We start from the raw sequence: 24413 nt of genomic DNA on the forward strand, positions 1-24413 counted from the left end.
GAGGGTTGCGATCCCGTTGCCGGTCCCGGTCCGGTATGGGCGCAACACTGAGGGTTGCGATCCGTTGCCGGTCACGAGAAAAGACAAAAAGGGAAAAAAAAAAAAAACACTTGCTTATTATTTAATTTCATAACTTCTGATAAAAAGGCCACTTTCGCAGCTTCAGAAACCCAGTATCCCATTTAAACACACCTGCTTTCTGAAGTAGACAGAGGTCAATGAGAGATGGGGTCTACTTAGGAACTCATTTGCTGTTTCAAAGAATGATAAAGCACCTTAATTATTGCTCTAAATAACCAAACAGCTCCATCAAGTACATTCCAATATTCAAAAATTTAATCTCCTAGTAACCTGTCAAATGCAGATGAATACCATCTTATATTGGACTGGAAATTTAATATCTTCTTGATCAAGAACCAAACATGACAATCCTTGGTCGCCGTCATCTCAAAACATGGTTATAAACAATATAAATCTATCAACCAGGATTAAAAGGTTAAGAACATACTAATCCAGTCTTCGATTCATGAAAGATTTGGAGGTGATATGTGGCCATTTTCTGGCTATAGAACTGTATAACAGAAGAATAAAATGAGTACAGACTCAGGCAGGGTGGGAATAGGTGGCATTTGGAGGATACTGAGAACACTCCTTGTTTGTAGTACTGCAGGAGAGACAACCATGTGCTCAGAATGGCTTGGATTTGGCTGGAATCAAGGGTAAGGACTAGACCTTCTCTGGAAGTCCTTCCTAAGTCTAGAGACCCTTTAAACATTCACTCAACAAAGACAGATCAAGAACCTACTACAAGTAATGCAGAGCACAGGAACCAAAGATGAGCACCATCCCTAACTACAGGACTTACAATTTAGTGAAGTGAGATGTGATATGAATATGAGTTACAAATTCAGGGGAAGATGTGGTAACACGGGGAGGCAGAGAGAGTTCAGGGGAGAGAAATCATGTCTCATGGGGACAGTTCAAGGTCTTTTGGAGGATAGAATATTTGAGCTCAGATTCTAAGCAAAAGATTATTTTCCATAGTTTATTATTTGGACATATAATTGTGGTCTCACCCACCCTTAAAAGGGTTAAACAGTGTTAACTCCTTATGGTTAGGTATCTAACCACTTCCCCCAGGCAGGTGTTCAGGTAAAGATGGACTTTCTGTTCATATGACATGCTACTGAAATGGGAGTATTAAAAGTGGCAGCCTGAACAATGTTCCAGTAAAGGAGGGGTTTCTAATGGCTCTTTATTCTCATCCAAGCTCTAGAAATGAAGTGGGAAAACGGAATTACAAGGGAAATTGTGAACAAACCCCTCCCATTCTTCCTCACCCCCACCCCACCCCACCAAAAGAAATTTTAAGTAGATGCTCCTGCTTGTCTCCAAGTCCTTTTGTTCCTAACAACCCCTTAGGTAACTTGATGTGTACAAACTAGCCAGACCAGTACATGGGACAAGGCCTCTACTACTGTTTCCTGGGACTCACTTGGCCTTACCCTATGTCTCTTCAGCTGCATCCTGAAGCTTGGTCTTTAGCATGTCAGGACCATGAGCTACAGCAGTTATGTCAGAAATGTCTTAGCTACTGCTCTGAGGGCCAGCATAGCACGCACGCACACACACACACACACACACCCGTGCAGCTCTGGATGGCGGTGAGGAAAGTGACACTCTTTGAATGGACCCTACCTAGTGACCCCAAGTCTGGTTCAGTGGGTCTCCAGGTAACTGCCACGTACTTGCCTTTGGATGATTTTTCAAAGTGTATCTACAGCCTGGAGAAAGCATCTTAGCCTTTCAAGGTATGAGTTACAATGGGCTCTGGGAGATCTCAAAAGTATGTGTCATACAGAACTAGAATATATTATATAAATTATATGTGTGTGTGTGTATATATATATATCATATACACATATGAGTTCCAGTTTTTCTATCAGGTTTTCTAACCTCCCTACATCTGCCTGTCCTTCTTCCATCTGCTATTTATTAAACCTATTATGGCAAGTCAGTGTAATATGAAAGCAGGGCATCAGAATAAAACACAGCCCCATTCCCTACAATACAGGAGGCAGTAATAGAAGAGCCAAAATAATTACTACCATGAAATGCAAGAAGTATGTAATGGAGGAAGGAGTGTGCCATAAAGAGGGCAGATAATAAATCATGGAATGTTTGAAGACCATCTGCACAGTGACTTAAAGAACAGATGAGATTTTGACAGATGGGGACAGGGGAGATTCGAGGCAGAGGGAACACAAGCAAAAATGTGGAACTGAAAAATAAGGGGCACATACTAGGCATACTGATTATCTGTTTCGCTAAAGTATAATGAATGGCAAACATGTTTGGAAAGACAGATCTGGAGTACATCATAACAAGCTTAAATGAAGAAAAAGAGGTCTGAATGGCAGTTCTCAAAGGTGCACATACTAGGCATACTGATTATCTGTTTCGCTAAAGTATAATGAATGGCAAACATGTTTGGAAAGACAGATTTGGAGTACATCATAACAAGCTTAAATGAAGAAAAAGAGGTCTGAATGGCAGTTCTCAAAGGTAAATCAACAGGACATTCCTTCATCAGCAGAGTAGCTCATTCTGTCTCCTTTCCATTACCTGCACTTCCAGCCCAGCTCAGATTTTCCTGTACTTATCTTGGGGGAACTTACCTTTTCCTTTATCTCAGAAGTATGTATGGTACCCACTAGAAATCCACATCTTCAAGAGCATCAGTTCAACCCAAGAAGTATTAAGCATTCAGTTTGTGCTACGCAGCCACTAGGAAGGGGTTAGAGAGGACGGCAAAGTTATGGTTCTACACCGAGCTCACTAATCCTACACTGATTCTGAAAAAGTTATTTCTAGAGTTATTTCTTTTTATCAAGCCAATTCTTGTACAATGAAGATCTTTCTAAAGGGGAACTTGTGGTCCAAATACTACTTTGTGTTGATCTAACCAAAATATTAAACAGAGCAGACCTAGAGGAAAAGTATAGTATAACATGTCCTTTTTCACTCTCAGCTGCATCTGAAGTTACTTCTCCCAACCTAGTGAGTATCTCTATTCGAGGCACCAAATCAAGTCCATTAAAAAAAAAAAAAAAAGTGGTACAAGAGGGGGAAAAAGCCAAATATGTACAGAAAAAATAAAGACAAAAGTGCAACTGATTTTTACCAGGTCACTTCTAGCATTAAGTATATAAAAGGAATAGTTTCTTTCACAATAAATCATGTTTCTTAAGTAAATTCTTTAGAAAGAATATTTTGGAGAAAGGTTAGTATAACCTACCCTAGTAAATAAAAGATTGCCCAAATCTTTTTTAAAAGTGGTGCTTATGTATCAAATAAGCAGTTTGCTAAACTCAACTTTTTCCACATTAAATATATTTCTACCTCATTTAAATGCGCACCATGCTCAACATGCCAATTTAGCCTGAAAGGCATGGAAGAGACTAAAATATTGGATGTTCCTACAAGGCATTTCAGAGCATTTTAAATTCATACTATTTCACATTTTAATGGTTCGATCTTCCAATACTTAAGCCATTATAATATTTTCTGCACTAACAATCGTTAAAATGAGTGAATTAGACCCCAAAGGGGTCCATCCTGCTACTTAGTATATTGGACATAGATAAAATGAACCTTGTGCATATTAGACAACCTCCCTCCCCCCAAAAAGCTAAACAGCCTGAGTTCTACTTTCAAAACAAAGCAGGGATCCCAGTGGCCTCCAAATAAGTTTGAAAAACTGGACAACATACACGACTTCAGCTGCTGTAGACTTGATATGGACAAAGTGAACCACACAGTGACCAAGACAAAAACCCTTAATACTTTTAAGCCCTCTTGGTATTCTGCCAAAGCTACTCTAGTCTCCTTGTCTTAATCAGCATCACAATAGACCTGTTGGCTAAAATCACTCAATCCAGAACTGATGCAAATTCCTGCAATGTAAATAACTAGTGTCACTTTGGGTGAAGAGTGTGCATGATTGGAATACTAGTGATTGTTCACTTTGCCAAGTGTTTCAGTGCTTCCAAATCACAATTATTTGGTCCTCTCCCAGGACTGGCCACTTTGAGAGAATTTATTCTCAAACTCAACTGGCCCAGGGACTATGGAAGAAGACCTAATTACCTTGTAGCCACAGTTGTGGATATACTGGAGCCATACTTAGAAATCAGTCCATAGGAGAACTGGGGATGAACAGTACTACTACAAGATGATACCAATTCGTTGCTAAGGCAACATTAATGGAAAAGTTGTATTGGATTGATTTAAAATATTCCAAAATGAGATACAACATTGTAAAATAAATGCTCAGTTACTGGGGAAAAGGATTATTTTATTTATCTCATTTATCTTAGACTTAGCAGCATTTCATTTTGACCCAGGATTTGTTCACTAATTTAAGATGGGTCAGTTTCGACCAACAGAACCAGAGCATGCAATCTTAGTCTCACCCAAACTTTGCCAAAGCAAATGACTTCTGCATAACTGGAAGTCAACTCCAAAGGACTTGCTCTTCGTTTTACCCATTTCACCCATTTATACATTTGCACAAAAGACATACCTTTTGTCTTAAAAGTTGCCTGGTTTGATGTTTAAGCAGAAGAGCAAATCCCAGGTTATTTTTCTTTTGCAAGTAATTTTACATTTCCTTTTTTCCAAAAAGGTAGCTGGCCAACTTAAATGTGTCATGACACGCAAGGGTTAAGTTAGGTACTAACTTTCAACAGCTAGTGGATGCTTCCTGAAACCTAACACTTTGGTTCATTAGTATACCATTCAAGAAGTTTTGATTTTTTTTTAACCCCAACGAACCCAAGAAAGGCACCATGTAATTCAGGGTATAATACAACCTGGCTGTGGAGTATGTCAGGAAAGACAATCACAAGTTACAATTCTGACTGATTCCAAGTACTTGGGAGTAAGTTTTGATTTTTTTTTTAACCCCAACGAACCCAAGAAAGGCACCATGTAATTCAGGGTATAATACAACCTGGCTATGGAGTATGTCAGGAAAGACAATCACAAGTTACAATTCTGACTGATTCCAAGTACTTGGGAGATGTATCAAGTATGTTTGGCTAACAGTGTTAGTTAAGCTACAATGTGCTTGATCACCCATGATGGAAGAAGTTCAAAATGATTCATACTTCCATGTGAGACCAGGAAAGTCACAAGCCCACAAGCAACTCTGACAACTAGCCAAGGTAGAAAAGAAGTAGCCGAGGGACATCTTAACTGGCCTGGAAAACTGGGTCAGAATTACTCACAAAGCTCCTCATCCTTTCCCAGAAGAAAACGTGATAGTATGTCTTTTATATGGAAATTTCTTTGTACATATGTATAAACTTGGTATGGCCTTAATGCTGCAGTTAAGGATTTGTTTGGCTACCACCTTAAGCAGCGTGTTAAGCAATTGCTTCCTTAATGTAACATTTTTACTTCTTACTCGACACTCAACCTTAAAAAACCAATTCCCTTTTGCCCCTTATTCTTCCCCCTTTTTTTTGCATGAAGTCATAAAAGTTATGGCAATTATTTTTTGGCTTGTAAAAAAATCTATTTCTGCAGTTTGAAGATGGAATGTAATATTTCTGTGATACATGTACATAAAAGTATATTTATTGAACCATCCATATACACATATCCATGCTGATTCCAATGGAAAAAAATTAAAGTTTTCAGAAATTTTCTCTGTGGTTAACTCATAATTGTTATTATTAACCAACTTTATATCTTAGTGAACTTTTTAAGTCTTTTAATTACCCCAGAGAGAAACCTATGTATAACAACTTGGAAAACATTCCACTTTAGACAAGGCTTTATGTTGAGAAATGAGAATTCATTTGTTCATTCAAGAAATATTTATTGGTAGGTGCTATGGAGATACAATGACGACTCAGACACAGATCCTGCCCATAGGAGCTTACAGTCTATTAGGGGAGATAGAACACATACATGGGATACATGGTCAGAGCTATGTTTCAGTAAGATGAGTCTAATATCGTGTATAAAGCAGGCTGGAGAAAGAAGAGGTAAAGTGCAGCTGAGAGACTACTGAAATTACCTAGGTGAAGAAAGAGGAGTGAAAGACTTGAGGTAGAACACTGACAGGGCTTAGACTGGAGGCTGGATGCGGGCAGTAACAAAAAGGGAAGCAGATGATTCAGACTTGTCGCATGGGTGATGTCACAAACTGAAAGAACAATGAAGGAACAAGATTGTGAAAAGAAATGAAAGTATCACCATATAATTCTTCTGCATAGAAACAAGTGCCTGGGATATACTAGGCACAATCACAAAAAAATGGTTGCCCAGACCAGGAATGAAAGTACCTCAAAATAGCCAGTGACTTCTCTCTCCTCTACCCACCCCCCAAAAATTTCCCAACAATTTCCTCCACTGAAATATCATAGTACCTAAACTTATGGAATTATGCCTCCCTTGCGAGACTGAAAATGGAGAAATGCACTAAGTTATTCAACTCAGTAAGTTATTTAGGGATTCTAGTATAAGTCACTGTACCTTCCAAAAGAATACAGGGATAAGTCACTGCACCTTTGGGCGGAATACAGGGATTAATCCCCCAATCTTTGTCCTCTAGAAGGTTACAGTCTAATAACACAGTAAAACAGATAATGTAATTCTAATTCTAGGTTGAAGGGGTAAGATATGAACTATGAGAACAGGTATAAAAGTGTTATAGGAATACAGTTTACAAAATGAAGGTTGGGACAGAATCTCAAACAGGAGGGACAATGTGGAGAAGGGAAGTGGATGAGAATCAATTTGTTCTTCACTTCAAATTCTGGACAGATCAGCCCCAAAAAGGGAGGGAAAAAAAAAAAAAAAAAAAGCTCTTGAACTGGACCTTGAAAAAAATGACTTAGATGGCAAAGACTAGGGGTGAGGGGACAGGGCTGCAGATGTATCTTCAGGGAAGAGAGAAGGCACTTGAAGCCACGGAATCAGCAATGCCTGGCTTATTAGGGAGATCATTTAAGTGTAGTTCAGTATGACTTGAGCATCACTTCCAAGAATGGGAGAAATAACTGGGAAAAAATATAACCCTGATACATACATGGCGCTGCCAGGCACTAAGCAGGGTACATGCCTAACACCAAATTGCTGCCCCCTAGGAGCTTACAGTTATAACAATACAAGGTGGAAAAAGCACCACAACGTACAGAATGCACAATGCTGAAAGATTTAGGAGAAAATTACAGCTGAGTTTCAGCTATTAACACATTAGGATACCCAATAGCTTTCTGACAGCTAGTAGTAAACCCATCCCTGAGGGGAGCACAGTTAATGAATGTCCTTAGACAACAGGCCCTGGTAGAGCTGAGCATTAAGACAGTTTTAAGAAAATAGAGAAAACCTGGGTATGAAAACTGAACTACAACAGCAACTGGGTAAGCACATAAAACATGGTACCTTCCCCTTTTCTCCCCACATATGACCTATTTTAATAGCTTTGGCCTTCCTACAGCGAACCTAGACAGGTGATCCCTGAAGGTTTTCCATATTATTTCCACAAGCAGATTTAGGGCTCTGTACTAATTAATTCTCTGAACCATCTATCTTTTGTAAGGAAGCAAGCAGTTATACAAATCACTTCTTAGTCCTTTCCAGCACTAACATTTTATGTCTCAAAGAATTTTAGGAGTCTCTCCTGTTCCCTGTGATAATCAGAATGGGAAGAAAAACTTTAATAATTCTGATGTTGTTCACTTAAAAACATAATTTTTTTCCATATAAATCACACATGATTCCTATTCCATCAGCTAATTCTACCTCACCCTTCTTCAAAATCTTAAACCTATGTTTATGAATTTATTTTTTAAATGGTGTGTTCTACAAGCTATGTAAAGTGTGCACCAAATGTTTAAAAAAAAAGAAGTCTTCTCCCCTTTCTTATGACAGCTTCTTGGTATAATGTCTTCATTTAAAAGGGTCAAATCAGTGTATAAACATCTTCATAAAATTTTTTTTAAATGTAAACAAATCCAAAGTCAAACCGGTGACATCAAAGCTTGGGGAGAATCAGTAACCAAAGTGGCTATAATTACAGCAATAGCTAAAACTGTTTCTATCCAGATTAAACAGAATATAATCTTGTCTCTAATTATTATCAAAAATACAGGCAAATTTCCCATAAGTGGGCTTCTAAAACATAAATACTTGTTAAAGTAATTGAAGTGAATTTTTGGTAAACATCCTTAATTTACTTTTTAAAAAAACCTTAAACACACTGTATGCACATCCCTCATGAATCTGGGACACTGGCCACAATTCAAGGTACTAAACACATATGGATTTCTGTAATTGGCCACATCACATAGTTTATGGAAGTAACTGTAGAAGTAATTCCCAATATTATTTTTCTATTATAGGGAATTTTAAAAAGCTACTAGATTCCATTGGAAACTGGGGAGGAGGAGAGACTGTCCAAAGTTTTCAAAACAAGTCATTTTATAAACTAAAACTGAACAACCTTGATTCTAAGCCAATACATAAGCATAACCAAAACCAAAACTGGTTAAGGATTTTTTTTAGGTGGCCTCTAATCAACTTTTTACTCATTTGGGCCATGATTTGACACTGTTACATGACAGTATAAGCAAGGCAACCTAATTTCATATTATCCTCAGACAGGTACACCATTTCTCCTTTACCAGTAGGTGGCCTCTAATCAACTTTTTACTCATTTGGGCCATGATTTGACACTGTTACATGACAGCATAAGCAAGGCAACCTAATTTCATATTATCCTCAGACAGGTACACCATTTCTCCTTTACCAGTCTAGTAAGAATTCACAAGCCTACCTATGGTCCCCAGAACATCACAGTAAACAAATATAAACCCCAAAAGGCATTACTACCTTAAAGCCAGAAATCCTTATTTAATTTAGTTATCATCTAGTGCCACATCACCATTACGTGATCATCAACTTTAACCCATCCCCTCATCCTCCACAAGACACTGCTAAGTTTCTTAAACTTTTGTGGAAGGCTCTCTAATTGTCCACCGCCCATCTCTAGTACACTAGGCAGTTAACTAAAACCCCATATTCAAATAAACGTTGATGTTGTTTCTCATACAAGTTTAAAAACTGATGAACTACAAAGGTCAACAATTATCTCATCTGTTTGCAGTTCGGCAAAGATTCTTTTAAGTAGCACAAAAATAAAACTAATGTAGAAGACTAAATCTTTAGATCAGTAGATTGGACAAATGCAACAATTTACTTAAAAGAAATAAGTCGCCTACAAATCTAAAGTTCAAAAAAAATTCTAAACTCCATAGAAAGATTACTTCCATATAGATTTTAACCAATTGCTTTCTATAAAGTGCCACATTTTCCACTAAACCATTAAATTTCTAAAGGATTTTAAAATAGAGGGATGAAGAAAATTATGAGGAATGGCAGTTATAAGCAAAAAAATACAACTTCTATGAACTCACCTGGATTATGCAATATTATCATCCACAACCGGACTTCAAGTTTGTACTAAATGTATTATCAAACCAGATGAGAAAATACTTAAAGAACAAATAACTATTATTATATTATCATACAGAATCTGCAAATCCAAAGGAGACCTACAAAATCCAAGTTTAATGATCTTGTTTGCCCTAAAGGAAATGAAGAACAGTAATGCTAACCTTATCCTGAATGTCTTCCGGACTTAGATCTCTATACAGTAGTAACTTCATTATGGTAATGTCCTAGTCACTGTCATTCAAATGTAAACAGGTAGGCATAATGGTTCTAAAGAAAAAGCATCAGTTTTGAGGGCCAATCTGCTCCTATGACTTGTAGGCCTAGTGATTTAACTGCTCTGATGCCATTTCTTCCACATCTATTATTTTGGGGATAACAGCACCTAATCCACAGAGTAGATGTGAACATTAAGTTTTCTAACATAGAACTAAAGTGCAATTCAACTAATGCTATGGTAGTAACTCACTCATCCAAAGTCAAACAATTATTTTTGGATTATCCATTTCACTGATCCCCAGCAAATAGCTCAGAAAGTTGAGAACAAAGGAGTACACAAGTAAAGCCCAACCTCACCATGAAAGCAAACAAAAATATTTTTGTAAGGCCCAAGATTTATTTATTTAACATGTCTGAAAAGTCTGAGACCCACTGAACCAAACTAATTTTACCAAGCTAATAGAATACTCATGGGTCAAGGGTTTTAAACTCAGTAGTGAAGAACTATACATTGGGCCATTCCTACAGAATAAAAATTTTATTTTAAAGTCTGAATAAGTTGAATGTGATAAGCTGCTGCTGCCTATAGAAAATCTTGCCCTAAATTATTATATTTTCACTTTCTAGCTGTGTGAATGTATCTATCTCTAAACTCTCATGTTTAGTCCACATGCAATAATGTAAACAATGACATCGGGATTCTTAAGTGTCGACCATGATGCTAAACCCTAATTTCTCATGTCCACTGCCATTCAACCATTCCAATTCTGATGAGCTGAAATTACTGAGGAAACCTTTTGTTTTCTGAGATTAGCAGTAATTCCCTGTAACAAGTTACAAGCAGCATCTAACATATGTTGCTATTACCTCTCCCCATTTAAACAAACATATACACACACATACACATAGTACGAAAATGAAAAGTGAGAATATCGAAAGTAGATGTTATTGTAATTCCTGAAAGAGTTCCATTTCCTAATCAATTCATTTATCTGATGCTGAATTTCAGAAGAATGAGTCTTCACTCCAGTATTCCTAATCCTACCACTCTTACTCATCCATGAGTAGGGACCATCAGTGTTCTCAATGGAGTTGCATCTTTTTTTTTTTTTTTTTAAACAGAGCATTTGGTATCCTTGACCCCCACCCAATAAATGCCAGATGTGTGTCCCTCCACCCCCGACAGCCCCTCTAAATCTTATACATTTCCAAATACCCTCTAGGATGTGATAACAATACCAAGTTGAGAATCACTGCATCTAGTTAGTGCCCTTAAACCTCTGAACAGAAAGAACTCCTGTTTTTGAAATGTATGATGATATTCACTTGTGAAAAGTAATTTCTAGGTTATCCATAATTTACTACCTTAAATTTATGGCAACTTAAATTTTTTTCGAAAGTAACTCAGGTTAACTTTTTTTTCTTTCCACCACAAGCTTAATATAAGCTACAAAAGTACAAGGTGAATTTCTTCCAATTATCATTGGCCTGGACCAAATAAAGTGGTTACCAAATAGTTATTAAACTGACCCAAAACCAGCCATGTGATTCAATTATACTTGTATAAATTTCTTTATGTGAAGGAGACGCTGCCAATTTTCAAATATTCGAGGTACTGGGACCCAAATGATAAAATCAAACTTCATTTTAACTTAACTAACACCTTCACAGCAAACCTACAGTTTCTCAGTAACAGCATAACAAACAAAATATTCCTATTTCTATTCATGTATCATCCTCAAACGACAGTCCTAAGGATGAACACTGTTAAGAAAATAAATAAGTTAAATCCGACAACCTGGCTGCCCTTCAATCAGTAATGACAAGTTATCACACAAAGGCTTGCTTCACACATGTGTAAACAAAACCTTCACCCACCTCACACACAGCACTCAACAAATAACATACTATGTAAAACGAGTATTAGTCTATATTGCCAGATTAAATTTTCTTCCAGAAATAGTTTAATAAAAATTGGCCATTTCCAAAAAACACCCACTGCATGTCCATCAATAAAAGAGAACCATAACAAAATAGAAAATTCACCATATGGCTATGATTTGGAGAAAAAGAAAATTGCAGACACTCGAGCATATCAGCAAAGTCCAATATGAAACACACTCTTTCGTATGGGCTATGATTAGGAATCTGATTAAATACCAAAATAAAACTTAATATGAATGCTGAACTATATAAGTCAAAGGACCTCTATAGAAGCATCTGTCCTCAAAGGCATTCCAGTTTGAGACTCAATTTTAGAATAAGGCATAATAGATGTTAACAAAAAACATACAAGGTGATTAAAGAGGGATTTTACAATTCCCCACATACTCTGAACCTGAAAAAACAAATCTAGATGTTTTATTATTTTTTTTTTTAAACAATTGCCAAGACTGGAATCAAAGATAAATAGAAGGCACAACAGTTTTGCTCCGGTTTTTTGTTATTCGTATTTTTGGGATTTTGGGGGTTTTTTTTTTACAAATACAAATTAAACATGAAAAAACTACTTCAAAAAAATCTAAGAGCTCAAGAGAAGCTTATCGGTTGCATTCTAAACATTTAAAACCTATCTCACAATTTAGGTTTTTTTTTTACAAATACAAATTAAACATGAAAAAACTACTTCAAAAAAATCTTAAGAGCTCAAGAGAAGCTTATCGGTTGCATTCTAAACATTTAAAACCTATCTCACAATTTAAATTTCAATGGTAAAAACAGTAGGTTTTAGAATTATTTTGTGATCATATATCAAAAGAAAAAAACTCTAACACCTTTTATTCAGTTTTTAACCATACCAGCAAGAACCAAAATTGTCAAATTTTCCAATGGCAATTTCTCCACACCAGAAGGTAGTCATGACTCTCAAAGAAGAAAACAATTGGGTTTTTCCTGCCTTCAAAATGTTTATCAAATCCTGTATTTCCCACAGGCTTTTGAAACATGTAGAAAATAAGTAAGAAATATTCCAAAGAATGAAACATACCAAATGTCAGTAATAAGCAAGACACATTCCTTTGGGGAAATGGCTGTAAAAAAAAAAAAAAAAATCCAGTCTGTATATCTAAAGCAAGGAAATTCAGTCTTTTTTCTTCTTCTTTAAAAATCCAATACTCCTAAAATATCGTTCCACAAAATTGGAAGTAAAAGGTCAGGAGAGGGAAGGAAGAGGGAGGGAGTACACACCATTAACACAAAAAAGAAAAATTGTACAAATTTAAGCAGTTTATAACAGACTAAGGTCATACTCCAAGATACCAAAGGCTGGTTGAAGAAATTCACCATTCTGCAGAACCTAGGGTTTGTACTGCTGCATGAAGATCAGTGAAGAGCAATTCACTGCCGTGGAGAAATTCCCCTTCCCACTCCAAATCCTGGTTTCTGCACCATGCCTCCACGGGGAGGGCCTCTCATTCCACCACCCAGTCCACCTCGAGGGCCTCCAGGTCCCCGCAGGCGGTTATCTCGCCGATCCCCTTCCCTGGCAGCTCGAGTCTTCTTCTCTTCCACATTCAGACGGACCTCACCTCTGAACATGATGGGCTGTAGGAATCAAAGCGACCAGACTTAAGAGTACTTATGGACTATGACCAAAGATTAAAAAAAAGCTATCATAAAGAGCCAGCATTTACAAATCAGCAGAGTTCTCACAGTTCAATTTTGTTTCGAACTCAGAATAAGTATTTTCCCACTAACAAAAACATGGAAAGATGGGAAGGTATACAGCCTACTTCAAAAAATGTAGAACAGCAGCCCAAGTAACATTCATTGTACTTATTAAAGCAAATCTTATATTCTCATAGAACTATATAAGTAGAATGATATAAATAAGAATTACCACTTTCTCCATGGATTTAAAGGCTTAGAACAAAACCTCATGATCATGTAACATGCAAAGTACATCTAGATCTCAAACAAAAATGTCATTAATTTAACCTAAATGACTTTAACAAAATGCTATTCGCCTTACAAAAATTTGGGGAAATACTGAAGGTAACAGATCTCAGTAAAGGGAAAAAAAAGATATATTCACACTAAGTCATGAGCCTTCTCTTTCTCCTGACAAAGCTAGTTACCAAACATTCCAATGAATTCAGTTAATGCTCTTCACTGGCAAAACGATTTTCCAGCTGAATTTTTCTAATGAATATCTAACAGTGCTTCCTATGTAACAGGGATGTGTTCTATTCACACTTATTAGTACATTTCATCTTACCATCCATCTGAGGGTTGTTAATGACACCTATTTTAGAGACTAGCAAACTAAAAGACAGGGACATTAAGAAACTTGTCCCATGGGTCACAACACTCATATGTAATGGAGGAGGAATGTAAACCAAGGCCTCCTGACCAGGAGATATAAGCTTTGAACCACTATGCTATACTACAGCATGTCATACACAATGGTAATCAGTCTTACTACTGAGGGAGTACAGTAGACTTCTACCAATACAGTGAAATAAAGAAAAGGTAACCTACATATGAAGTTCCCCAAAATACAAAGAAATAATCTGAAAATCCAAATGAGGAAATCTGCATAGTTTCTTTAAAAATTGCCTCTTTGGACCTAATTATAATTTCTACTTCAAGTTCTGACTTAAAATATATATTCACACATACAAATCACTTGATACACATTAATCTGAAGCACTATCCAGGTGCAATGTTCCAGAAACAATGGAAACAGAAAAGTCAGGGCCTTACATTCTAGGGGGGCTGGGGGGAGACAATACACAAACAAAACTACAATATTAAGGAAAAATAAAGTCTGAAAAATGAAGGGAGAGGTCAGTGTTGGGTTTTTTAAAAAGGTAATATGGAAGATATTTCTGAGGAGCTGTAAAAAGAGTAGAAGAAATCTAACTGAAAACAGGTACCAGACATCCAAACACTTTTGGAAAAAACTCACCTCAAACAATTCTCATGCATAAAAATGCCAATCCATGGCTTAGCCACATGCACTAAACGAAATAAACCCCTTAATCTTGGACAGTTAAGTGGGAAGCCAGTTACCAGGTCTGACTTCATTTGGTCCATTAGGGATATCATACCCTCTAAGGAAGTATGAACTCAAGCAAAGCCACACCAAAAAGGTTGGCCATTAGACCTAATACATGCTGAATGATAGATAAAATCACAATGCCTACTGCACATTACTCAGTTCAGTATTCAGTGGCCTTGCTAAGTTAAAACCACTATTCTCTCCTCATTTGTCAAACAAGTGGTCAGTTTTAAAGATAATGCACCATTTTCAGAAAGCTCACATGTTATGACTACAACATTATACTTCACAGTATACCTATTAACATTCTGGAGAATATCGCGGTCACCTCTGGGAAATACTGATCTACAACATTTCTACTATATGGTTTAAAATGTATAGTTTTAATTCACAGGGGGAGAAAACAGATTAATGGTCACCAGGGCCTGGGGAAAGAGAGTATGAGGAGTGACTGCCTAATGGGTAAGGGGCTTAATTTTCACAAAAATGTTTTGGAATTAGAGATGATGGTGTACTACAATGTGCACTAAATGCCATTAAGTTGTACATTTTTAAATGGTTAATTTTGTTATGTGAATTTCACCTCAATAAAAAAAGTATAGTTTTAAAATCCCACACCTATCTCAGTAAATTAATGTTAAGAGCTCCACAGTAAGATTCCAATTCTACAAATCCCTCTATTATTAGAATGTACCTAGCAAAAATATCGTTAATAAAGGTGGTTCTAAGTAGGGTGGCTACATAATTTATCTTCCAACCCCAGAAAATGTATAGAATTAGAGGAGATGCTCTTAGTTATACCCATACACAGTTGTATACGAAGACCGCCCTAGGCAAACTGGCTCTTATCTTAGTTAAAAGTAATGTCAACCCAGAAAATGTATAGAATTAGAGGAGATGCTCTTAGTTATACCCATACAGTTGTATACGAAGACCGCCCTAGGCAAACTGGCTCTTATCTTAGTTAAAAGTAATGTCATATTTCATCTTCTCTACACCAGAAGCCAAACCAAGGAATTTACAAAAATCTCACTGTAGTAATAACTATTAGTTATTTCATTCTCATATTTGTTATTCTCAACTTTCAGGCAGGTATTTTCCTTATAATGGTTCAGCATGCAGGAATAAAGCGCACTTTACATATAAGACAACACAGCTATAAGGATGAATACATTCTAAAAACCAAGATACATCCTTCATTTTTTTTAAAAAAAGTCAGGATGAAAAATTGCTTACCCTGTTGCTCAGGACCTTCTGATTACTGGTCATCTTTTAAAAAACAAAAAAAAACAAAAAAACACAAAGAAAATTCTCTTTCCTCCCTTCAAAACCAGCTCAGCTCTTCCTCCTATGATTTGCTCAATCCATGGAACTTACCTCAACCCAGTTATACCAACTTTAGAATCATCTTGAATACCTTTCCAATTCATTTAAAAATGATCAGAACCTGTAATACTACTACTTATCTCCTCTCCATCTCCACTGCCACGATGACTCTAATTCAAGCCATCATTCTCTCTCATCGGGGATACTACAATAGCCACCTAACTGGTCATCCTTTCTTAATCTAGCCAACCTATTTTCCACCTGGCAAGCTAAAGTCATTTCACTACTTCTCTCTTACTCACTTACTAATGGCCCCAGAGCAAAAACTCTGTTTACCAATATAATTACCCACACTTAGAACAGTACCTATCACAAGGCAGGCACTTGAATTAATTGTTGAACAAACAAATGACGTTATAAAAACCCTGACCCTATAAATACAGCAATAAAAAATATTCCTTCCCAGAAAAAAAAAAGATTTCAATTTTTGAGGGCTGGCCGATTAGCTCACTTGGTTAGAGGCGGTGCTGATAACACCAAGGTCAAAGGTTCAGATCCTCATACTATTAGGGGAAAATTTCTTCAAAACTATTCCTTCCCAGAGCATAAATGTAAAGGTTCTGTGAGTTCAGCTAATACATCACCCTAAAAACTCAGGAGGAGTTAACTGTGAAAAAAGCTTCAAACTTTTGAAATTAGTAATTTTAACTAGAAAAGTAGTTATATTTCAGCAGTTTCTACTATAAAGTTATCCTCAATTAGATTTCATAGAAAAAGACAAGAAAAAGTCTACTCTGCCATGTTATTTTTCTAAAAGGTATGTTTCGCACTTGTTTCTTGTAAAGCATGTAATAATTTACAATTTAAAAGAGGAAATATTAAAAAAATGAAGGGTCACTGATATGGTGATATCTGAAATTTCTGGTCTAAGAAGTATTCAAGTGTGGGGGGTATTTTTGATGTTATAAAGCAATATGCATCTTACTTTGTATCTGATGCATAACTCAATATATGAAATTTCCCTGAACCAACAATATGAAAATGTATCTACAGAAGTCAATCAAACAATAATAAAGGAGACTTGTAGTAGACTGAATTATGTACCCCCAAAACTCACTGAAGCTTGAACTGTGTCCTCCAAGTTCACGTATTAGAATCTTAGCCCCCACTGTGACTGTGAAGAGGGTGGGATATCCTATTATGGTAATTGAAAGGTGGAGGCTTAGACCGGTTCCCGCTCACTGGCTGAGCGAGGTGCGGGCGCGACGCCGAGGGTTGCGATCCATTGCCGGACACGAAAAAAGACAAAAAAAAAAAAAAAAAAAAAAAAAAGAAAGGTGGAGGCTTAAATAGGTGATTAGATTGTAGGACTATGCCATTGTGAATGGACTAAAAATGGTGGTCAAGGGCGTGGTTCTGAGGGCTTTAAAAGGAGAGTCTGTCTTTCATGCTCTCTCTGCTTCCACCATCTTGCAATGTGAGATCCCTGGGTCACTGTCACCACCACCAGATGGACTTTGGACTTCCCAGCCTTAGAAAGTATAAGCAATAAATTTCATTTTTCTTTATAATTACCCAGTTCCATATATTTTGTTATAAGCAAAACAAAATGGACTAATACAGAAAATTGGTACCAGAAGTGGGGTCAGAGTTGCAGCAGAGAAACCCCAACAGAACCATGCCTAGTGGAGCCGTGAGAGTGGGACCACCAAGGAGACTCCAGACCTGTGGAACTATCAGAGCAGAACACCGCCTGGGAGAGCTGAAGTATGGCCTGAAACCAGGAAAGCCATAGGAGCAGAGCTACTCAAGGACTTGAGGACCCAACCACCACGCCAGCAGGCAGAGAAGGTCGAACACGGAGGCAAGATAACTGACTCGCCAGCTTCGAGATTTAATGACTGCCTTGCTGGGTTTCAGACTTGTTTGGGACCTATTACCCTTTCTTTTGGCTTATCTCTCCCTTTTGGAATGGGAATATGTACCCTATGTTTGTCCCACCATTGTATCTTGGAAGTAGATAACTTGTATTAATTTCACAGATGGGACTTTGACCATTGGACCCTTGAGTTGAAACAAGTTAAGACTTTGGGGATGAAATGAATGCATTTGAATGTGAAAAGGAAATGAGTTTTGGGAGGCCAAGGGCAGAATGTACTGGACTGAATTATGTCTCCCCCAAATTCCTTGAAGTTGAATTCCCCAAGTTTTATGTATTAGAAACTTAGCCCCCACTATGACTGTTAAGAAGGTGGGAAATCCTATTATGGTAATTGAGAGGTGGGCCTTGAAGAGGTGATTGGATTGTAGGACCGTGCAGTGGTGAAAGGATTAAAAATGGTGGTCAAGGGCATGGTTCTGAGAGCTTTAAAAGAAGAGTCTGCCTTTGCTCGTTCTGCTCTCTCTGTTCCACCATCTTGCAATGGAGATCTCTGGGTCACTGTCACCACCACTGGATGGACTTCCCAGGCTCAGAAACTATAAGCAATAAATTTCATTTTTTTAATAAATTACTCAGTTCCATGTAGTTTGTTATACCAACAAAAATGGACTAATACAAGACTTTAAAAAATAAATAAGAAACAGAATAAAACAAAGACATGTTCCATACCCTCAAGTCTTCCTGTACTGTCTGAACCACGTCTGTAGGTGCTGGCGAAGAACTCTTCTGAGCATCCTCAGGAGCAGTTTCTTCTAATACTGGCTCAGACTTTTCCTCTTGGATTTCAGGTACAGGTTCTTGCTCTGGCTCTGGCTCAGGATCAGGTTCTGGTTCAGCAACAGGCTCCTCTAAATGTTCTTCCAAGTCATTGCTTTCAAAGGAAAATTTGAGAAATATCATTCTGCCTGCATTGATTTAGCAAGAAATTTCCAACTAACTTATTAACTATAAAGACCTGAACATAAGAATAGCTCCCTCTCTACAAAAAAGATCTAAGAATTATATATAGTATCTGAGCTTAAAGAAATACTTTTTAAAAAAAAGGCAATGAGCAAATCTTTTTTTTTTTTTTTTCGTGTCCGGCAACGGGATCGGGACCGGCAACGGGATCGCAACCCTCAGTGTCACGCCCGCACCTCGCTCAGCCAGTGAGCAGGAACTGGTCTGTATGTGGGATCCGAACCCTCGGCAGGAGCGCCGCCGTGCTCCCAAGCGGCGCACTGTAGCAGTGCGCCACCAGGCCGGCCCGCAATGGGCAAATCTTAACTGGAATTGGTTTATTTGCTAAATTCCAATAAGCAAATATACCAAAACAGTTCAAAATGAACCAAACCACTATTTTTCACTCATCCGAAATCCCAAAATTGTTACAATATACTTACAACAAACATCATAAAAACTCTCAAAACAGGCTGGGGGGAGAGGGTTGCTGTCAATGGGTATAATTTGTTTTGCAAGATGAAAAGTTCTAGAGATTTGTACAACAATGTGCATATAGTTAACACTTGTACTGAATACTTAAAGATGGTAAATTTTATATTATATGGCTTTTACCACACACGCACAAAAAAACCCTCATAATAAAAACACACAAGGAATTTGGGGAGAAAAAAGTCATTAGTTATGATTTAGAACAGTAGTTCTTTTTGGGGGGGCAGCTGGTGGGTATGGGGACCTGATCTCTTGACCTTGGTGTTATAAAACCATGCTCTAACCAACTGAGCTAAGCAGCCAACTCCAGATTAGTAGTTCTTAAACTTCCATATAAATCCCCAGGAATGCTGTCAAACTGCAGATCTATTTCCTTCTGAAATTCTAATGTGGTAAGTTTGTGGTGGGATCAGGAATCATTTTCAACCAGCAACCCAAGTGAGTAATACCGTTAGTCCATCACCACACTGAGAAACATTTGAAAATATCCTTTATGCACCAAATATTAACATTCAGGGTGTCACACGGCAACAAGTAAATTTGCATTTCTAATCCTGCCAAATGCATTTCTGTTCCAATTGCAAGGCAAAAATAAAAAACCCAAGGACACAACACTTCTATGTATGTATTGTCTGAGGTAATGGAATTTTTTATTGTTACTCACCTGTGTTTAAGTTTCTATCAATTTATTTCTACTAATTAATTCCTTGCATACTTCATTTATTTCCCAAAGCACTTAATGCAATACGTCAATGTATAACTCTTGATAAGAAATCCCGAATTTACTTTTCACTTATTTTTCTTCACCAAGATAAAACTAAACCAAAAAACAACTAAACAGTCCTCATAGTACAATCTACTATTAATAAACAAGTTATATATTTTTGTTTAGTCAGAGACACTAAAAAGCAAAACCTTTCTTTTGCAAAATTATCATTATCTTCTGAGATAATTCTGAGAATACATGACTGCCCTCCAACAAAAGGAAAGTCTAGACATCACAAGTTTTTTTGCAGCCCTGGGCATAGAACAAAATTTTCCTTACCTAACAGTCTGATCATAGAAAGTTCCAGAATCATCAGCTACCACCTCAGGTGTCTGCTGTCTTTCTTCAGGTTCTTCTACTTCTTCCTCAGATTCTAAGTGAGGAAAAAACATTTAAAGTAATTTGTGCTTACTGAATTCACAAATACATTCACTTTTACGATGTTTACTATGATCAAAAAGGCAATGAAATAAGAAAAACACACCCATATGTACATATAAAAGAAAACAGGGTAATTTGGTAAAATCATGGCATCAACTTCAAGGACAGAATTAAGGCTATTGTAATGTTTTGGTTAAGAACATGGAGTCTGAGGTCATACTTCCAGTAATCTGATATAGGCTCTACCACTATACTAGTTATATGATATTATGCACATTACTTTAAACAGGCAGTAATGTAAAGCAGGCTTTACCACTTAATAGCTATATTACCTTAGACAAATTTCTGCATCTCAGTGCTCCAATCCATTAAATGGCGGACAAGAGTACTTAAAGTATCTATCTATAGGAATGTGTATTACACAATAAATATAAAGCACTTAGAACAGCCATATAAAAAACACTCGAATGCTACTGGTTTGGAGACAATTCTCCATGGGTCTCTGTTTCTGCATTTCTTCCACATCTACCCTTTCTTCCAAACTATCTTTCAAGAACATTTGTATAGTCAACAGCTTTGGAAAAGAGTGTCTCCCTCCAGAGCAAGGGGCAAGCATGCTTATTGCCAATTATAAGACATTTCAGTTCCCTAAACTCAGGGTTCCATTCCTTTGACACAACACACTGTAGTACAAGTATCATCCGGTATTCTTCATGGTTCCCTGTGGGAACTGTAGCAAAAATGCTATTGTTGCTGTGAGTGATAACCTATCCACTACTGACCTAGGAGTCTTATGTCTTCTACAACATGCATGAAGTAAGCTAACCTATTAGCTTTAAGTAGTGTAAAACCTCAGATCCTTCATTTCTCTTCATACGTCTTGTGCTATTAACGAAGTATAATAAAAATATTCAAGAAACCCATAGTCTCTTAAGGTCAGTCTCATGGCATTAAAAATATTTAGACAAGTAACTTACAGTGTTTCACTACTTACCCTCTTGAGGCTCAGTGACAAAGCCACCAAAGACCTCATCTTGGTATCTGAAGATATCATTATGAACATAGAACTTATTTGCAACAGAGCCCTGCAATGCCAACAAAAAGTTTTCATTTATTCAACAGACTTAAAAAGCCACATCACTCTACATCAGTGGTTCTCAAATGCTCCATGGAGACATCTGGCAATGTCTGGAAATATTTCAGTTTTCACAACAGAGGAGTGCTACTGACAACTACTGAGTAGAGGGCAGGGGTGCTGTTAAACATCTTACAATGCACATGACAGCCCCCAACAAAAAAGAATTAGTCAACCCAAACTGTCAACAATGCCAAGACTGAAAAGCCTTGGTACACTATGGCTATAAAAAGACTACACTCAAATATATTTCGTTTGCTCAAAACATTTATCTCCTTACTACCAGAAGGGCAGCCAAAAATTAATAAAGCTCTAAGTATGTAAGATGCCACAGCCCACACACCTCAAGTAAGTTCATTATTTAAAATTCCCTATATCTGTATCCAAGAATATTGATACAAGCACCCTACAGTGGTGTAGCCAAAAAGCTTGCTCACACAAGGTATAAGACACTCCTAAGGCTGGCTGGTTAGCACAGTGGTATAACACCAAGGTCAAGTGTTCAGAGCCTCCTACTGGCCAGCAGCCAAAAAGACACTCCTGAGCCAAAACAACTATATCATTTACAAGTTATTTTATTTCTAAGGTTGTTTCCTCATCTACAAAAAGAGGGATATTAACATATAACCAGTGCTTTGCATATTAAATGAAATAGTTTATGTAGGAGCCAGCCCGTGGCTCACTTGGGACAGCGTGGTACTGACAACACCAAGTTAAGGGTTAAGATCCCCTTACCAGTCATCTTTTAAGAAAAAAAAAAAAAATGAAATAGTTTAGGTAAGATACTTTCCTTTAAAGAAAAAATGTAATAAAACATATCACTGACAATCATACTCCACGTGACTGATTCTTTGCATATTTAGAAGTCCATCAAGTCTTTACAGTTTAACCTAAGCCTTCTTCCGAAAATCATGACAAAAATAACTTCATGTGATTTTTCAAATAGAAAGTTGTTTTACATTCAAACAGTAAAAAGGTTTTGGGTGTGCTATCCTAAACAGAAAATCATTTTAAAATTAATGCTAGAGAAAACAGTCATTTATTCAGCAAGTTCTTATTGAGCCACCTCTATATGCTTACGTACAGGCTTCCTGACCTTGTTCAGTCTGGACCAGATTAGAAGGTGGTACAAATGCAATTATTCAACATAAACCTGTGATCCTTTCATGACAAGCATAACTTAAAAGAACCAGGGCTCCTTGAAAAAGCAGCTGATTCCAGAATTAGGGCTGGGGAAGAAACAGTACAAGATGAGCCTGGAACATCTTGTACCACAAAGTTACAAAGTGTCCCCCACCCCCCAAAAAAGAAAAGCTACAAAAGGCAGCATCATAAAGGGGTTCACACTGACCAGATCTGAGACATTTTAGATATGATATAAAGTTAGTAATGGATTATAATCTATTAAATAAGAGTACATGAATGATAACAGGTAAGAGAGAAGAGAAAGTTCTTCATAGTAGAATGCCAACTAATAAATACAGAATGATGGGATTAGAAAATCTCCATTCATCATCAGAGTAGCAACTGATTCCGGCCAAGAATTATCAACGAATGCTAAAGTTAGAGTATGAAAGTTTGATAAAGAACAGGGTATTTGCACAGTCACAAAGAATCTCCCATAATTTATTTACAAATCAGAAAAGGAAAACTTTACACTGGCAAAACCTGGTGAACACCAAAGTTAATATCATTTATAGGACTAAATGACATCATGTGCCTATCTAATGTCAGGCACTGAAATACATTTATTTATGAAGCATACCACAAAGTAATGTGACTGTACTCTTCAAAAATGTCAATACCATGAAAATTAAAAGATTAAGGAACTAATGCAGATTAAAGAAAACTAGAGAAACGTGGCAGGTAAATGTACTGTGTAACTGTGGACTCAAACTTGGACCAGGAAAAAAAATTGTAAAGGACATTACTGGGATCATTCCCAAAACTTAAACATAGACCGTAGGTTGATAATTACATTGCATCAATAATTCCTGAACTTAGTAACTGTCCTATGGTTATGGAGAATTCCTTATTCTTAGGAAATGCCTACTTAAGTATTTGAGGATGACTGAATACAATGTCTCCAACTCATTTTCAAGTGGTTTAGAAGGAAAAAACTGATAGGTAAATAGAAAAAGAATTATACATGTGTGGCCAAGTGTAGACAATGGCGCTGGGTAAAGGGTATATAAGAGTTATCATACTATTCCTTCAACTTTTCTGTAAGTTTGAAATTTCAAAAAAAGCTTTTTATAAAGATACATATAACCTTTTACTGTTCCTTTATTTATATATTTGATTACTGCAGCACCAATAATCATTCCTACACATACCTCAGGAGCAAGGACAAACGTCTGCATGAATCTCCTCAAAGCCTGGTTGTTATTGGAGAGCAGCCCCATCACCTGAACCACCACACCATCATTAAGAGTAGCATGAGCATCAACATGGCGAATCTTGGTGTGGCAGTTGGTGAAGTTTTGTGACATCACTTTCCTATGGATTTCCTAAGGAATCAAGGCAAGAGTTAAAATTTATACAACCCCCAGCCAAAAAAACTTCCAACACAACACAGGCAAAGAGAATGTGCATGTTTAAATTATAAAATCCAAAGACTATTTTAAATTACCTTTGTACACTCTATTCCCAGTGACCACAATTGAGCTTTTTAAAATAACTG

The 24413-nt window shown here is 37.1% G+C and overlaps 1 protein-coding gene across 1 annotated transcript in view; it reads right to left on the minus strand.

Annotated features, from left to right (window-relative positions):
- Positions 1-11685: 11685 nt before the first annotated feature.
- Positions 11686-24413, minus strand: part of G3BP1 (GTPase activating protein (SH3 domain) binding protein 1) — a 27816-nt gene continuing 15088 nt past the window's right edge. The window contains exons 4-10 of the mRNA XM_008592531.1: positions 24067-24240; positions 21590-21680; positions 20494-20587; positions 18660-18888; positions 15986-16018; positions 12434-13290; positions 11686-12316 (exon numbers count right to left, since the gene is read on the minus strand). Coding sequence (XP_008590753.1) covers positions 13084-13290; positions 15986-16018; positions 18660-18888; positions 20494-20587; positions 21590-21680; positions 24067-24240 — 828 coding nt within the window. The 3' untranslated portion in view covers positions 11686-12316; positions 12434-13083. The remainder of the gene's footprint in view (positions 12317-12433; positions 13291-15985; positions 16019-18659; positions 18889-20493; positions 20588-21589; positions 21681-24066; positions 24241-24413) is intronic.

This window comes from Galeopterus variegatus, unplaced genomic scaffold (genome assembly GCF_000696425.1).
Source record: "Galeopterus variegatus unplaced genomic scaffold, G_variegatus-3.0.2 Scaffold8001, whole genome shotgun sequence".
In the NCBI taxonomy this organism is placed as follows: domain Eukaryota; kingdom Metazoa; phylum Chordata; class Mammalia; order Dermoptera; family Cynocephalidae; genus Galeopterus; species Galeopterus variegatus.